This window comes from Eriocheir sinensis, chromosome 23 (assembly GCF_024679095.1).
Source record: "Eriocheir sinensis breed Jianghai 21 chromosome 23, ASM2467909v1, whole genome shotgun sequence".
Taxonomy (NCBI): Eukaryota; Metazoa; Arthropoda; class Malacostraca; order Decapoda; family Varunidae; genus Eriocheir; species Eriocheir sinensis.
In genome coordinates, this window is record NC_066531.1 from 18,374,425 (window position 1) to 18,393,168 (window position 18,744).

The following is an 18,744-nucleotide window of genomic DNA, read 5'->3' on the forward strand; positions in this document are numbered from 1 at the left end:
CTGGAACAATCTTCCTTCATATGTATTTCCTCCTGCTTACGACTTGAACTCTTTCAAGAGGAGGGTATCAGGACATCTCTCCTCCCGAATTTGACCTTGGTTTTGGACACCTCTTTTATATATTTCTTAGGAGCAGCGAGTAGCGGACTTTTTTTTATTATTGTTTTCTTTTTTTGTGTGCCCTTGAGCTGCCTCCTTTGTTGTAAAAAAAAACAAAAAAACTTACTGACCACTACTAATTCCTGTATCTAAGTCACTGATATAAATAATAAACAAAAGTAGACCTAATACCGAACCTTGTGGGACCCCACCCGTAGCACATCCCCAGTGAGATCTTTTACCATTGATTTGCACTCTTTGCTTCCTATTGCTAAGCCACGCCTTGACCCAGTTCAAACATGGTTCGTCTAGTGTCCTGGAGCAGAACAAGACATTGACCGTCTCTCTCCATATCTTGCTGAGGCATGGTGATGGTTTCAAACGTATTTTATAACATGAACCACATTTTCTTTTATGTTACCAATTGTTTGATCATGAGCCAGAACATCTAAAGTGTGTGCAGTGCAACCAAGCGTTAGCAACTTCAGTTTATTTCCTTTTAATTGTTTTCTCATCTTGTTGACAATGGCTGCATTAGATGCTTGAGTCTCTCCACATATAGCAAGTTTCTCACCCCTTGAATCTTTTTTTATGCCTCCATGGTCTAGTGGTTAGCTACGAATCCGCGGGCCCGGGTTCGAATCCCGGCTTGGGCAGTCAGTGTGCTCACCTAGCTATTCATCCTTCTTTCTTTTCGGGCTGGTCGATAAATGGGTAGCCTGCCTGAAGAAGCTCTCTCTCTCTCTCTCTCTCTCTCTCTCTCTCTCTCTCTCTCTCTCTCTCTCTCTCTCTCTCTCTCTCTCTCCATGACAAATAAGTAGTTAAGGAAAACCTTCATCTGTATTAAGCAACACTTAGATGTGATAGTGGCTGTGAGTGAAAATAGTTATACATCATTCATTATACAGATACCTCCCAAGTCCGGCCTTCAAGAAAAAGACGAAAACAAGTAATCCGGCTAAGGCTCTTCCTCGCACGCTCTCCCGCTCGGAAACGAACTCCTCCATTAAGGCTGCCGGTAATGTGTCTTGGAGGCTGAGCCTCTTTCACACTGGATGACTTATTTGTAATGACTTGGCGGCCGCCCAAGGCGGTTGCGAGGTTATTTTGAGTCCGTCGTGTGATTAATGCGGTAACGTGTGTGTGTTCCCGGGTTAGTGTTAGGTCCCGTATTTTACCTGTCCACGAAGAAAGTCGAGTGTCCGCCATTATCTGCGATATCCCGAGCCTAATGACGTACGTACATTATTCAGAAGTCTCGACACACCTGAATGACGATTACAGATGTTATCGAGTGCTTGATTAATTACATAGGTATTAGTAATTTTAACGGATAGTATTTATAGAAGAGAAGTAAGATTGGTACAAAATGTCATTGAAAGATTACTAGGTAACTACAGATGACTGAATGAATCAGCAAGTTTGGAGGGTCGTATTTATTATATCATAATTTCAAGACCCTCCTTTTTAAGGGTAACGAACGCGGGCGGCAAAGTTTGTGGATCCTTCTTTTCTTGTATTTAATTCTTACATTTTATTTTATTTGCATCAGCCTGTATTAAAACAACTCTTTCATCACTCATTAATTACTCCATAAATGATATCACCGTCTCGTATCCCTGGGAGAGTGATCTGGCTGAAGTTGTTATTAGAGACTGGTGTTCCGAGATAATCAAGGGAAAAAGAAAATATACATTTATTTAAAAGTAAATGAAAGTAATTGCCTTACGCAATATTATATGCTCAGACGATCATAACACTGGCATATTCAGCAATGGATACAACATATGACAAACGACATGTCTAAAACATAATACTACAATATGTGCTCAGGTGTTGCCAATAATAATAACACTCGTCATTCCACAAGCAGTGGTTTGTTTCTCTCTGGTTACATCACAATAATTATGTACTCTCCTCAAATCCTAATAACACATTCTTATAGTATTATCTACTACAATTTCACGGAAGCACCAAATTATACCACACCCAGCGGTTTCTACCTTTGCTTTACATCGCAATAAAATAATCACAATCCTGTCCCACTCACAATCCTACTACACATCTCCTACATTATAATCTCCAGGACAATACAGTCGGTTTCCCTTAGATTCTCGAATTTCTACTCACGATTAAGATCACAACAGCCATTCTCAGCTGAGTGAGTAGCAGGTCTGCTTGAGGCGAGAACCAAGCTCGGTCTGGTCTTACTACTGATTTCTAGGTCACATTTTTTCTTTGCTTGAGGCGGAACTACATTCTTGACACGCTTTAATTTTCTACATAACCAGTAGCCAATACTTCCTGTCAACAAACATTGGCTCGCTCATTATATTGTATTGTTTACTTATCCTGCTATTCGTGATTCACTCTTATGACGCTCCCACAGTGACTTATCTGTTTAGTTATTCGCTTATAGCATGTCGTCACGACTGAGGTCACGTGTTTAAAGTCTTTTGAATGGTTTTCCACACTTTCTGACCACGCCTACTGGGTACCGTATCTGTTTTCTGTATGTGGGTCTTGGTATTTTCCGTAACCTCCCTTGTTAGTGTTAGTGCTTATCAGATGTTTACGACTTTGTATATCTGACTAATTGCTTTCCTTCCTGTCTCGGTTTAGATTCGCGACAAGTTATTTTTATAGTATTTGCTATAGGGAAGCTGTTGACGCGTTTTCCTAGTTCGTCACGTGACCTAGGCGCGGGGCGGGTCACGATGACTCAACCTGTTCGTTGCCTAGGCGACGAGCGTAGTGATGCCAAGGCGTGCATTTTCGTGCGGGTCGCCCACTGTGTTTTACCTGCGTTTACGCACTTTCAGGAGTCACCACTCCACTCTCTGCAGGTGCATAGTAGTGTGTTCATTACTGCAGCTTGTACGCCTCTGCTGTGAGGATGTTGGGCTATTGTCTTTGTGCTTCCCGCCATGGGGGCTGTTGCCGCCCGCGGCCTGGCTGGGCGGCCTGTGTTGCTAGCTCGCGATTGTTGCTTTCCTCTTCGTGTCTGTACGTAGCTTGCTCCGCTGTTTATATTGCGGTGCCATGCACTTGCAAGTTATAGCTGCGCGTCAGAGAAGTGTAACGATATCTGCCTATGGCAGTATTGCTCAGAGTGCTGTCAGCACCCTCTGTTGTATTTTTCCTCGCCAGCAGCGTTTTGCATCTCGGCCGGGCGAGTTGGGGCCCGTCAGGTCACTCGCCGCGGCTCGGGGCTGACTTCTCCCCCTGACCGCCGTCTGGTGAGGTCACGGGGCGACGTTCCTCTACTCTCTCCTACCTCTTGGCACCACGCGGTTTTCCTCCTGCTGGAGTGCGGGGATCCTGGGCTTCGCCACTTCGGGATACAGCCCACACCGGGTCTCAGTTTGGGTGTGTCGAGTCCGCGGCGGCCTCTTTCTGAAAGCCGTATCTACCGCCGACATCACGCGCCTGATGAGAGGACCCACGGCAGGAAGGACAAGCTGCAGCCACCTCGAGCAAGGCTGTGCAACGAGCCTCTACTCTTCTCCCTCCGCACTAAGTTAAGTAGCTAGTTGTTAGTGTAGCCAGGGCACGTTAGTCTTGTGCGAGCACGAGAAACGCTAGGCTCAGCTGGGTGTGTATGTGAGATTTGTCCGTGTCTTGTTCCTTTATGTAATAAAGTATGTGCATAGTTGTACACGAGCTTTATCAGTAACCCTTTTGCCTGTGCGTATGTGCCTTCCAGCCCCATAAGGAGAGTAAATAAGAACCCCACGGGAGATTTGAGCAGGTAAGTCGTGTTAGTACTCCCTAGTCAGGGTGTGTACACCGTTGTGTCTCCTGGCGTGCCGCGGGAATCAACCCTTGTCGGCTAGCTACCTCCTTGTGAGCACACTCCTGTTATTAATCTTATTTTACCCTGTGACACTTCCCTCTCCTATCATATTTACAATACTTGTCTCCATATCTCCCTCCGGTATTTGCCTCTGATTGGGGTCACTATTAATTAATTGTGCTGTTATGGTCTTCTGGGTCCCGACAAGTGACTTGAATGGTACGTGTCGGGCCTAATAGGTTGAAGGATTTTAACATATTTCTTTTAAATGGAATTTTCATAAAAGTAAGACATTTTAGAGCTTACAACTATTTTTATGTCGGATTAAAAGAAAAATGGTTAACATGGCGACTATTTTTTTTTTTTACGTCGCGGGCTATTGCGCCGGTAGGCTTCTTCCCGGTGGGGCCTGATGGTCTGCCCAAGGCTTCTTCCCGGTGGGGCCTGATGGTCGGCCCAGCCCGTTCTCGCTCAGGCGAGTGTTTATAGTGGCGCCATCTTGCATTGGCTCATGCTGCCCTCCCGAAGCTCATAATCGCCACCAGCAGGTACCCTCCCGACATGAGCAAGTGCTCTTTATCGTCGATCTCTGGGTACTGCCAGGACTTCACACACCACACACCCCATCCCCTTTGCTCAAGGGGGGATAGTAACCACTCCTAGTCAACGGAAAGAATTCGCCCTGAGCGGGCTCGAACTGCCGCCCTGTCAGACCGTGAAGCCTGGCAGAGTGTGTGTGTGTGTGTGTGTGTGTGTGTGTGTGTGTGTGTGTAATTCATTCATCACAGCCTGATCACGAGTCTCTCTCTCTCTCTCTCTCTCTCTCACACACACACACACACACACACACACACACACAGAGAGAGAGAGAGAGAGAGAGAGAGAGAGAGAGAGAGAGAGAGAGAGAGAGAGCAACTTCAGCTGGCCGTGCAATAAGCTGGGGAGCCTTACTGCACCCACACCTCACTATCACCTGTCATCCTCGTCCATGTAGCTATCCAGTCTACTCTTAAACCAAGCTATCGTCCCTGCACTAACTATGTAATTGCTTCGTCTATTTCATTCCAGAGAGAGAGAGAGAGAGAGAGAGAGAGAGAGAGAAAGGCGGGCCATGCCTGTCATGGAGGTGGGCGGAGCTTGAGAGCCAGCCGGCGAGTCAGCGAGGAGTGCGGCGCGGGCTAGAAAACCGTACCTACCTTCGTAAATATATAAAGGCTGTATAAAGGAATTGTACTGTACTGTAGTCATGCCCTGCCTGTGATTCTCCCGTCTCTTCCCTGCTGCAGGATAATGTCTGAGGGCGGCAGTCAGGGCGACGTGGCAATGAGGGTGGACGCGAACGTCCACAGGCCGGGGATCACGCCGGAGGAGATGGCGGCCGGCTACGACGAGTGGTCCGAGAACTACGAGGAGATGGTGAGAGAGAGAGAGAGAGAGAGAGAGAGAGAGAGAGAGAGAGAGAGAGAGAGAGAGAGAGATGCCTTCGGTACCAAGTGCCTATGCAGAATCATGGGGTATCGCTGGAATGATTTTGCGTTAAACCGGCGACTACTCCGTGAGGTCCGGGAGTGAAGTGATGCGGCCCCTGGGGTACGCACCTGTAATCATCTGCTTCCCCGTCCCCTTAGATGATCTGGAAAGGCGGGTACCGTGGCCCCGCCATCACGTTGGAGGAGGCGCTGCGTTGGGTACCCCTGGAGCGGCGAGCCAAGGCCAGGGTGCTGGACGTGGCCGCCGGGACGGGGTGTGTGGGCCGCGAACTCCACCGGGAAGGCTTCAGGTGGGTGCCGCAGGGCCGCAGACAGGGGGATGTCCGGTCACCATACTTAAATATCCTCCAGTCCGGGGAAACCCCATTTGTTTACAGATCTAGCGATGACCTGCGCATGGCATTATGTCTCACTGTTAGTCTGTACGTTATCTATTTTTGGAATATATATATATATATATATATATATATATATATATATATATATATATATATATATATATATATATATATATATATCTTCATAATACGACTGCGTGGTGTTATGAATGGCTTGGGATTAGAGGGAAAGACAACGACTCAGTAAACCTTCCATATCACTTGGCAACGTGGCTCATGCAACGTTGCCGCCTGACGGACCTTGGCAACAGTATTACATGTATTACCTGCATAGTCCGTCAACGCCAACTCCGGCTATACGGGCACGTGACACGTTATCCGGAGGCTGATCCTGCTCATCGGGTTGTCTCTGTAAGAGACAATCCTGAGTGGAGGAGGCCAAGGGGACGCCCACGGAATTCGTGGCTTGAGCAAGTCATTAGATCCTGCCGGAAGGTATTCGGGTTGGGAAGGGGGCCTGCATGGAGACTCCCCCGGATTGAACCCCAGGGCTTGGCGTCGTAGGTGGGCGAGGCAACGCGCCCCCCGGCGTATGCCCCCATTGATTGATTGATTGATTTATCTGCCTCTCCCTTCAATGTACTCTTGGAACAAAACCATCTGTCATTAACCTACACTCCCATTGCAGTCTTTCCTCACCTTCGTCATTCCTCCTATTCAATTTCTTCTTCCTAACAACCCTCACCTCATCTCACAATATTACTATACCCCAACTTTCTCTCTCATTCTAGTCCTCCTTTTCCTCTTCTGTTCGACGCAGCCTTGACCTAATTTCACAAGCAGGTTAAGGTTAAGAACAAGCACTCCTTATGTTAACGTGTCTCTTCCCCCCTTGGACGCTGCCCCGCACTCACCCCGCGGCCTCCCTTCCATGGGTGCGCAGGGCGCGGTGGTGGCGCACAACCAGACCTAGGGCGTGATCGTGAGCAGGCAGAGCCTCGTTCTGCAGCACCTGAGGCGGGAACACGCGGGGAACTACACGTGCGGGGCCACCAACCACGAGGGGCACAACACAAGCAATGCCGTCATAGTACCCATCAAACGTTCTGCTCTCTCTCTCTCTCTCTCTCTCTCTCTCTCTCTCTCTCTCTCTCTCTCTCTCTCTAAGTTCACGTAGCTCTCATAAAGAACAGAAGTGCACAATTTTTCTTCTCCGTCTTCCACCTCGACAGTATCGGCGTCACTGGGGGCCGCTTTCACAGTCATTTTGTTTTGTTTTGATCGTTACCAATGGCTGTTATCGCCGCTATAGTATTCCCACGTAAAACTGTCCGATGGCGTAGTGGCGGCTGCGGGGTTAGCCTAGCACCGCACATTACTACACATTCTCAACAGCTCTCCCTTCCTCTGCAGCCGCCACTCCCCCATAGGCCAGTTTCACGTGGAAAATTATAGCGTCGATCGCAGCCATTGGTAACGATCAAAACAAACAGTGACTGTGAAAGCGGCCCTGAGTGTCGGGGCTTATTTCCTATCATGGTATTCCAGGGCAGAAGACAGACGGACAGACAGACGGACACGGCGCCTGTTGAGTAGCTCTCGTGTCAGTGGCTGCAGTGCTGTAATGTACATCACTTCATTTTTCATTTAAACGTCAAAAACGAGACCATTTGAATTTACATCTAACGTAACAAACCTTTTCGTCAAATTTGTCTATAGTGAGACTCTTTCAATCCTCAATCTCCTCAAAAGAAAATGGAAGAAATGTTTAACTCAAACACGGCGACATATTACGGTGCTTCTATTACTATTCCTAAAACTTTTGATTTTCTTATTATCACCAATATGATGATTACTGTACTTGTAATTTATTACTATACTCGGTCATCAATACCTATTTCTGTTAACTTCGTATATGATTCCAGTAATCGCTGTTAATTTTTTTTAAAGAATATGTATCTTTTACAATCGTATTGTGATTACAAAGCACTATAATTGAATTTAACTAATTATTGTTAAAAGTAAACAACGATTAAATAAATGTTAAACAAGATAATGAAAAAATATCTCGTCTGCAACACATAAGAACATACACAAGAACATAAGAACGTAGCAGTCTTCAAGAGGCCGGTAGGCCGGTACAAGGCAGCCCATGTGAACCTGTGAATTTATCTAATCTATTTATGAATATGACAATTGTATTGGCACTCACCACATGACTGCTCAGCCTGTTCCACTCATCTACCACTCTGTTAGTAAACCAATTTTTGCCTACGTCCCTGTTGAATCAGAATTAATCCAGTTTAAACCCATTACTACGTGTCCTACCCGGTTCTCTTACCATCAAAACCTTATTAATATATCCCTTATTAAAGCCCTTCATCCATTTATAAACCTCTATCAAGCCACCTCACACCCTTCAATACAGTAGAAAAATTGCATTCCGTTAAGATCACAAGAAAATATAAACCTTGTACTTGTAATAGTCATTAATATTACTATATCATTAATAATAACCCATGTCTGATGCAACTAATTTTTTTCATGTCTAATGTCAAAAGACAACTCGAACCAACTGCTTCTTCTTCTTGTCTTTGATTCAATAATGTGGTCTTGCGAGCACACGCGTGGGCCAAGGAATCCTGCAAGCAACTGGTGGATAAGTCAAGACAAACTTTCCCATAGACGAAAAAGTAAAACTACAAGACAAACTTCCCCATAGACGAACATAAAGCAAAACTACAACAGACGGAAGGAAAGACTGCTGGTATAATGTACAGTCGCGATATGAAGTGATGTCGCCGTGTACGTTTATTTTCGATCACCCAAGTATCGTTATATATTTTCAAGAGTACCATTATTTTCCTGCATCTTCATCATAACTTAACTAAATATATTTTAGAAGCTAGAAAAAAAATAGAAAATAAATATTCAATGATGTCTTACGAAGACTTGTCGAAATATTTTAACACAAAGTGTTTTCGTTCACCAAGGAAAGAGTCAAATGAAATCCAAATATCGACATATTACTCAAACAGAAAGTAAAATTATCTTTTCATGATCATTGTTGACAACACTAAATCTAACATATGCGCAATATATAGGACATGCATAATTAGTCGATATCCTAAACTAGGATGACGTAATTGATTTAATTTATACTCTCGTATGATGATGACGTCATCGCCCGCGCACCATACCTATTATTCAGCCCTGACTCATTCTTTGCCTTTCGTGGTCAACATAACGATAACAAAAGCTGTCCGTGGACTTCTAATGCATGATAGTGATAAAGGGAAGATGCCCACAGCCTATAACTACCGAGGGATAGTGGGAGATGGAAAAATAAGAATAAATAGCCTCAGAATAGTCGTGTTTTGTAACTCCAAGTTCCTCACTCTTTGCCGCCGATCGCAAACATCATTGACTTTCTTGGTCAATATAACGATGACAAAAGCTTCATGGAGACTTCTAATGCTTGGAGGTGATCAGTGGAACATGTCCACAGCTTATAAGTGCCATAGAATAATCGAGGAAGGTGGGGAAATAAGAAAATATGGCTTTGAAATGGAAGTGGTGGTCGGGCGGGTAATCGCAGCGCTGCCAAACATTAGGCTATGGTCGAGTGTTTGTAGAGGCGTCCGGAATTTTGATAGTTCAGATATGGCAACCCTACCTATGAAGGCATTCTTCATTCATCATCGTCACTGAGCAATTTTACTATATATTTCAGTGCCCATGCTTATGATAAGAAGCCACAATAGTGAATAAAAGGTGTTTAATGTGAAACCTTGTTATTTGATCGTTTCTTAATCAATAAAACGCTAAGTAATGCCAGCAACTGTCCATTCGCTTCGTGTCATACTGTGCGTGTGTATTAATAACTGCAGAAGACAATTCATGGAATAACCCAGAGAATATATATATATATATATATATATATATATATATATATATATATATATATATATAGATAGATATATATATATATATATATATATATATATATATATATATATATATATATATATATATATATATATATATATATATATATATTGGGTCATTCCATGAATATATTATAATATATATATATATATATATATATATATATATATATATATATATATATATATATATATGTATATATATATATATATGTATATATATATATATATATATATATCGCCTAAATCTGAACAACGTATAACAACTGTTTTGCAAAGATAAGCACACGACGAGAGCTAAATCATTTCAAGGTTGTCTTCAGTACTTCAGCACTGAAGACAACATTGTGTTGTAAATATTATGACATAAATGTACTCACATTTGGTACCTGCCAGACTGGACCAATGGTTTCTTTGTTGTATTATTTGCTTCTTGATATATATGCTGTATGGATATGCCTTTCTATGTATTGTATGTTTCACAGTTTGTAGCGGTTAGCATCCTACTGAAATTGGATTTCGTTAATTTAATCTTGTGCCCTTTTTGTGAACCAGATTACTTATGGTAGTTCTGCAATTTGGCAGAATAATTTCTTGAGACAGCACATGGTTATTTTGAAAGTAATGCTTGGATTGAATTTCGAACGGTATATTTACACTCCTTGCCCACAAAAACATGGGGTTAGACCCCAAAATAATCTCTCTCTGATGAATAGTAACAAAGTTATTACATTTTTAGTGTCTTTCTGGTGTCTGGTCGACTCATCAGCGGTCATCTTGGATTGTGAATTTTCCACAGCCTGGATTTTTGGGGACTGTGTACCGTGTTACTAGATAGATTTCCTGAAAAAATCAACTTTCTACATTTTTTTCCCGGTTCAACACTAATGCTCCTGGGCTATTAGAAATCTAGGCTATTTTGCATTTAGGAATACTAAGCTATTATTTTGCATTTAGGAATCAAGGCTATTATTTTGCATTTAGGAATACTAAGCTATTATTTTGCATTTAGGAATCAAGGCTATTATTTTGCATTTAGGAATACTAAATTATTATTTTCCATTTAGGAAAACTAGGCTATTTTTTTGCATTTAAGAATACTAAGCGATTATTTTGCATTTATAAAACTAGGTTATTATGTTGCATTTACGAATACTAAGTTATTATTTTGTATTTAAGAACACTAGGCTTATTTTACAGTAACTTTTTTCTTAAGCGAAGTAATTCTCTCTCTCTCTCTCTCTCTCTCTCTCTCTCTCTCTCTCTCTCTCTCTCTCTCTCTCTCTCTCAAGCAACAGTGGCTTTAAAAAGCAGAGACTGAGTGGGCAGAAGGGATGTTAGTGTCATGTTTTAGCGGTGCTTAAAGGTTTTATATTTGTTATTGATACTAAAACGAACTGAAATGAAAATCTGACTTCATGGGTCCATGCGCATTACCAGTGGGGGGCTACATGCCAAATTTGGTTAGGCTAGGTAAAAAAAATAAAGTCAGGACGCCTTAATTTTGTTTTGAGAGTTTGCCCGCCTAATATTTAGGCGGTTCCGCCGACATCCGTCAAGGATACAGAGTCTATGTCATGACCCAATATGAGTTAGTGTAATTTTCACTTCATAAAATTACCTACCACTCCCGTGTTTGCCAGCATCGCTAATGTGCATCTTATATTTGCAACCAGCTCTGCCACAAGGTTACAATCATTTTTGTCATTCAGCTTTATGCTCATGCTGACAGTACTTAACCTGTTTGAGTTTGGTCTTCGTAGCCGTCTCCCTGTTTTTATTCAGGAGTTTTTATCTCATCGTCCTTTACGGGTTAGAGTGGGGAGTACTCTTTCCGAGGTTTGTCCACTTGAGGATGGTGTACCACAGGGAAGTATTCTCAGTGTTGCGCTATTTGCTGTGGCTATTAATGGAGTCGTTGGTGTCCTGCCTGATGGAGTTCATAGCTCCTTACATGTAGACGATTTATCCATTTCGTTTTATGCGAAAAGGATGTCGTTGATTGAACGAAAACTGCAATTGACTATTAATAGAGTCGCCAATTGGGCAAATACGCGCGGCTTTCGATTTTTGTCCTCAAAGACAGTAGCTATGCATTTCTGTCGTCTTCCAGGCGTTCATCCGGACCCTGACTTATATCTTGGTAATAGGCGACTGTCCTGTGTAGAGACGACTCGTTACATCGGTCTTTTATTTGATAGCCGCCTAACCTGGGTGCCTCATTTACGTTACGTTAAGGCGGCTTGTCAGAAAGCCCTGTCCCTCCTTCGTGTTTTAGCTCATACCTCTTGGGGTGCAGATAGGGACACGCTACTCCTCCTCCACAGAACACTTATCCTTTCCAAGTTGGAATATGGCTGCGAGGTATACTCCTCCGCCAAGGAGGCTCACCTATGCGTGTACAGTACATCACGCCGGGGTCCGCTTGGCTACTGGTGCATTCCGGTCTTCACCGATACCTAGCCTCCTCGTGGATGCTGGCGTCCTGCCTCTGGATTTGAGACGCCAGTCCTCTCTATTCCGTTGCTGGTTCTGCGTCCAACGCCTTCCAGAATCAGTTCCTTTTGTGTCAATTTTGCGGGATTCCCGTTCGCCTGCATATGATGAGCGACCTAGTCTCCCTAAACCTTTTGGGTTTCGGGTAGCGTCTGCCATGACACCGTTGTCTTTCCCTCCCATTCCTATCTGCCCTTATCGAGTACCTAGGGTTGGATACTGGCAGTTGCCCGGTGTATCCTTGTGTTCTCCCACTATAGATAGTAAGAGGGATTTACCGCCATATGCGTCCCGAGCCTTATTTTTAGAGCATTTCACTGAACACTCGGACTCCATCCCTGTCTTTACTGATGGCTCTAAATTGGATGCTGGAGTTGGCTTTGGTGTTGTGTTCCCCTCCTTCTGTCGGGGAGGTAGTCTTTCTTCTGTTGCTTCTGTATTTACTGCAGAGCTGTCTGCAATAGTCCTCTCTTTACAGATTATTTTTACCCTTCCTGTGGACTCTTTTATGATTTTTAGTGATTCTCGTAGCGCTCTTTCTGCGCTGGGCTCCTTTACTCCCTCTGTTAATCCCCTAGTTTTATCTGCTCTCGAGTGGCTGTATTTGCTCAGCAACAGGGGATATCGCGTTGGGTTTTGTTGGGTTCCAGGACACGTTGGCGTACACGGGAACGAACGAGCTGATGGACTTGCAAGGGAGGCAGCAGCTAGAGCTGCCCCTCCTAGTGCTGTCCCATGTACATATATGTTTCCAGAGATTCGCAAAGCAATTCTTGCCAGTTGGCAGGAGAAGTGGAATGCTCGGGGTGCGACTTCCAAAATGTGAGAGATTACCAGGACTGTGTCTCGTCCTTGGTCATACGAAAGTGTCCGTGACCGTCGCTCGCAGACAGCCTTGACCCGTCTCGGACGGGTCATACGCGTCTAACACATGGTTACCTCATGTCCCGGGAAGTGCAACCTTATTGTGATGACTGCTTGGTTCCCCTGACCGTGCGGCCCTTGCTGGTCGAGTGCCCCAGTTTGGGGGACCTGAAAGTGCGATACCTGTCGCAGTGTCGGGGAGAAGACGGATCATTCCGTCTCTCGCTGATGCTGGGAGGGAGATGCCTTTCCCCGGGACATGAGGTACTTCTCTGTATGGAGAAGGCTGGCCTTCTTCATGAGTTATGACCGTTTTCTGTGTGATTTGTTTCGTCTCGTTTTGTTTGGCTTTGCTCTTAGTTTACTTTTTTAGGTTCCTTTTTTAGCACTTTTAGTTTAGTTTTTTTTTTTTTTTTTTTTTTTTTTAACACATTGAATGCGGCGCCATATGACCCTGGCTGTTGCGGCGCCTAATTTAAATCAATCAATCAATCAATCAATCGTGCTGACAGCTCCTCTGATCTTACTAACGACATACGTCATGGGCACTTTGCATTGCTGCAGTGTTATGCTCAGTGAGCTACAAAGGTATGTGAAATTTTCCAAGATATCAATGTTCTTTGCACATGCATAAACACACATAACTTTTTCATCCAGTGAGCTTCCAAACATTTGTATCTTAGTAGTGGCAAAGGTGACCTGCATTTCCAAAGGCTTTGCCTTCTCGTGTAGGGCCTGTAGACCCATTACCAGATCCTCCAGCAACTTGATGAAGGTTACTGCATCATCGGCAAAGCCAGATCAGTGACCTTGGCATTGCCAACAGATGCTCCACAATGACTTTGCTCCACAACTCTGCCTAATACTCAGTCCATATAAGTGTTGAAAGCAACAGGGGAAAGAGACACCCCAGGCTCGCTTGTGTTTTCAGGAAAGAAAAGTTGGATACGCCCTTCCCCAGCACACATTTCACAGCACACTCTGACTCAGAGTAAAGACCAGTTAATAGAGCAATGATCCTTGAAGGAATCCCACAACGTTGACGGAGTGTTTCGCGGTGCACTGAATCAAATGCCTTCTTGAGATCGACTTAGGCTGCAAGCGTCCCTTGTCGAACCTCACGTTGACAGTCCACCAGTTCACGACGGTCAGTTATTGACTTACAAGGCGTAAACCCAGACTGCTCAAGCCTCGTCAACTTCACCAATGCTTGACACTGACCAGTGAAATACCACTGTAGTTGTTACAATCAGGAGGTACTATTGTACCAGATTACAATATTGTAGTTCAAGACCTCATGCAACTCGCGGATCATGCATGGGCTCACCTCCAGATTTGATGAGTTCCATACTGATGTTACAAACACCAGTTACCTTTCCAGACCCAAATCTTGCCACAGCCCCTCTGATTTTCTTCAGAGAGGCTTTTGCCAATGGGTGGATCAACAGTTACTACTACTACTGTTGTTACTTTTTTTTTTTTTTACGTTGTTGCCTATTGCGCCGGTAGGCATCTTCCCGGTGGGGCCTGATGGTCGGCCCAAGGCTTCTTCCAGGTGGGGCCTGATGGTAGGCCCAGCCCGTTCTGGCACAGGCGAGTGTTTATAGTGGCGCCATCTTGCGTTGGTTAGAGGCTGCTCAATTTGAGCATCTGCCGTGAACAACTGCTCAAAGTACTCACTCCAAAGCGCTCTCTACTCATCCATGTCACAAAGGAACACAAAGTAAGAACAAACAACAGCAGACCTGCTGGTCCTTACGAGGTTGTTTGTGACAAGCTACACTAACTATCTAACCAAAGGTGGAAGATGAAGGACAGCAAAGGCGATGACATTTTTGTCATTGACGAAGCAACCAGTTATCTTCGGATATCGCTTGCTTGAGAGAGACCGAGAGCAGAGGTTCTTCAGGGCTCAGTAGGCAGGTCAGAGGTCATTTGCACTGAAATGGCCCTCGACGTTCTCAACAAGACTGCTGCCATACCTCTCCTTGTCTCTTCTCAGATTTACAGAGATTTACATAGATACCCATACCACATACCCTATCGTCCAGACGATAGTCTGTTTCATTTCATCTGTTAATCAACAGAGCGGGATTTTCCATGGACGTGGTACCTGCGCATTTCTAGTTCGGGAATACGTGAAAATCAACTGTTGTGATAGACATTCAAGCTATTTTTTTCAATAACATATTTGAATGTTTATGTATACAAAAAACACCAGTCATATGCATCGATAAATATAGTGTAACATACAAACCCCCATACATTCCCCCAGGGAGGACTCCCCTTCTGGATGCCGACTTAAGAGGTGTCCTGATAACTCCTCGATCCTCCTTTTCAGTTTCTGCAAGATTCGTGGTCTTAGTTTTAACTTTCATTCTGTGGAACACAATCTCTCATCCTCTAAACCTCACCTTCTCTTCCTCACCGAAACACAGGTTTCTGAGGCTACTGACACCAATCTCTACTCTGTTCCCTCCTACTATCTCTATCCTAAATTTCAATGCAAAGCTGGATGTTGCGCCTACGTGCGTATCGACATTACTTGCTCTCGTGACCTTGACTCTTCTGAATTTTCCACCATCTGGCTAAGACTTCATTGTCATTCTATTACTAAATACATATGTGCTGTTTATCTCTCACCTAACTCTACTAACTTTGTAAAATTCTTTGACTACTTGAACTCTAAAGTGGAGCACATTTTGGCTCACTGTCCCATCGCTGAAATCTCCAGTTTGGAAGATTTCAATGTTCACCACCAGCTTTGGCTTTCATCCTCTTTCACTGAGCAGCCTGGTGAACAAGCCTACAATTTTGCTATCCTCAACAATCTAGAGCAGCTGGTTCAGCACCCTACATGTATTGCCGACCGTCTTGGAGACAGGGCCAACATTCTAGACCTCTTCCTTACCTCTAATCCTTCTGCTTATTCTGTCAAACTGTTTTCTCTGTAGGGCTCCTCCGATCACAACCTTATTTATGTATCCTGTCCTATCGCTCCTGTACATCCTTTGGACCCACCGAAGAGACGATGCTTCTGGCATTTTGCATCAGCTCGGTGGGACGACCAGAAGATGTACATTTCCGATTTCCCGTGGAATGATTACTGTTTCCAGGAGTGTGTGCCCAGCGCATCACAGAGGTGATTGTTTCTGGAATGGAGGCCTACATTCCACGTACTTTCTCTACTCTTCATGCTAAAAACCCTTGGTTTAATCACGATTGTTCTCGGGCTATTAAAGACAGAGAGGCAGCTCACAAAAGGTACCAGAGCCTTCGCACTCCTGCTAACCATGATCTTTACATCTCTGTCCGGAATCGTGCCAAATCTATTCTTCGACTTACCAAAACCTCTTTCATCAATAGAAAATGTCAAAACCTTGCTTTTTCCAATTCTTTCCGTGACTTCTCCTCCAATTTCACTTCTTCCTCTTTCCCTCCTTTCCTTAACCCTGACGGCAGCACTACCGTCTAATCTATCTCTGAGGCTGAACTCTTCGCTCAAACTTTCTGTAATAGCTCCACCTTTCCTTCGCACAGCCTGTGCCTAAGAAGGGTGACCGTTCTAATCCCTCAAACTACCGCTATATAGCATTACTTCCCTGTCTATCTAAAGCTTTTGAATCAATCCTTAACCGGAAGATTCAAAAACACCTGTCTACTTCTAACCTTCTATATGATCGCCAGTATGGGTTCCGCAAGGGGCGTTCTACTGGCGATCTTCTTGCTCTCTTAACTGATTTTTGGTCATCCTCTCTTAGCCGTTTCGGTGAAACTTTCTCTGTTGCGCTAGACATATCGAAAACCTTCGATAGAGTCTGGCACAAGTCTTTGCTTTCTAAACTGCCCTCTTTCGGATTCTATTCCCCTCTCTGTTCCTTTATCTCCAGTTTCCTTTCCGGCCGTTCTATCTCTGCTGTGGTAGACGGTTACTGTTCTTCCCCTAAACTTATCAACAGTGGTGTTCCACAGGCCTCTGTCCTATCACCCACTCTCTTCCTGTTATTCATTAATGATCTTCTTTCCATAACCAACTGTACAGTCCACTCATACGTCGATGACTCCACTCTTCATTATACAACTTCTTTCAATAGAAGGCCATACCAACAGGAAGTACATGACTCCAGACTGAAGGCTGCAGAACGCTTAACCTCAGACCTTGCTATCATTTCCGATTGGGGTAGAAGGAACCTTGTGTTTTTCAGTGCCTCAGAAAAACAATTTCTCCACCTATCTACTCGACACAATCTTCCAAATTCTTCAATAACACTCAGCTGTCACCTTCTTCAACACTAAATATCCTCGGTCTATCCTTAGCTCAAAATCTCAACTGGAAACTTCACATCTCATCTCTCACTAAAGCAGTTTTCTATTGGTTGGGCTTTCTGTATCGTCTCCGCCAGTTTTTCTTCCTTCTGTACAGGGGCCTTGTCCGCCCTCGTATGGAGTATGCATCTCATGTGTGGGGGGGCTCCACTCACACAGCTCTTCTGGACAGAGTGGAGTCTAAGGCTCTTCGTCTCGTCAGCTCTCCTCCTCCTACTGATAGTCTTCTTCCTCTTAAATTCCGTCGCGATGCTGCCTCCTTTTCTATCTTCTATCGATATTTTCACGCTGACTGCTCTTCCGAACTTGATAACTGCATGCCTCCCCACCTCCCGCTGCACACGACTTTCTACTCATGCTCATCCCTATACTGTCCAAATCCCTTTTGCAAGAGTTAACCAGCATCTTCACTCTTTCATCCCTCACGCTGGTAAACTCCAGAACACTCTTCCTTCATCTGTATTTCCTTCTGGCTACGACTTGAACTCTTTCAAGAGGAGGGTATCAGGGCACATCTCCTCCCGAAATTGACCTCTCTTTTTGGCCACTCCCCTGTACTCTATTCAGGAGCAGTAAGTAGCGGGATTTTTTTCTTTAATATTTTTTGTATATGCCCTTGAACTGTTTCCTTTGCTCTAAAAAAAAAATAAAATAAAAAATAAAAACGGATGACAAGCTTGTATCAAACAACATAGTCACATCATTCTCGAACGATCTATATGTTATTTCAAGTTCATATAATTATCTCATTTCAGGTAGATTAGAAGACAGCTGGCTCTGCAAGTGGAAATAAAGGGTAATTTAATAATGCACTGCATGTAAATAACGATTGATATTCAAAGTAACATGAAACTTCCGCAGTTGCGCTAGACATATCCAAAGCCTTCGATAGAGTCTGGCATAAATCTTTGCTTTCTAAACTGCCCTCTTGCGGTTTCTATCCTTGTCTCTGTTCTTTTATATCCTGTTTCCTTTCTGGCCGTTCTATCTCCGCTGTGGTAGACGGTCACTGTTCTTCCCCTAAACTTATCAACAGTAGTGTTCCACAGGGCTCTGTCCTATCACCCACTTTCCTTCTGTTATTTAGCATTGATCTTCTTTCTTTAACAAACAGTCCTATCCATTCATACGCTGATGACTCCACTCTGCACTATTCAACTTCTTTCAACAGAAGACCCTCTCAACAGGAATTACAAGACTCCAGACTGGAAGCTGCAGAACGTTTAACCTCAGACCTTGGTATCATTTCCGATTGGGGTAAAAAGAACCTTCTGCCCTTCAATGCCTCAAAAAAAATCTCCAAAAAAATCTCCACTTATCTACTCTACACAATCTTCAAAATACCTATGCCCTATTCTTTAATAACACTCAGCTGTCACCTTCTTCAA

General features: G+C 44.0%; 1 protein-coding gene across 1 annotated transcript in view; it reads left to right on the forward strand.

Annotated features, from left to right (window-relative positions):
• The window catches only part of LOC127002592 (uncharacterized), a 97,694-nt gene that overhangs the window by 5,922 nt on the left and 73,028 nt on the right, over window positions 1-18,744 (forward strand). Inside the window, exons 2-3 of the mRNA XM_050868676.1 lie at window positions 5,182-5,311; window positions 5,524-5,675. Coding sequence (XP_050724633.1) covers window positions 5,186-5,311; window positions 5,524-5,675 — 278 coding nt within the window. The 5' untranslated portion in view covers window positions 5,182-5,185. The remainder of the gene's footprint in view (window positions 1-5,181; window positions 5,312-5,523; window positions 5,676-18,744) is intronic.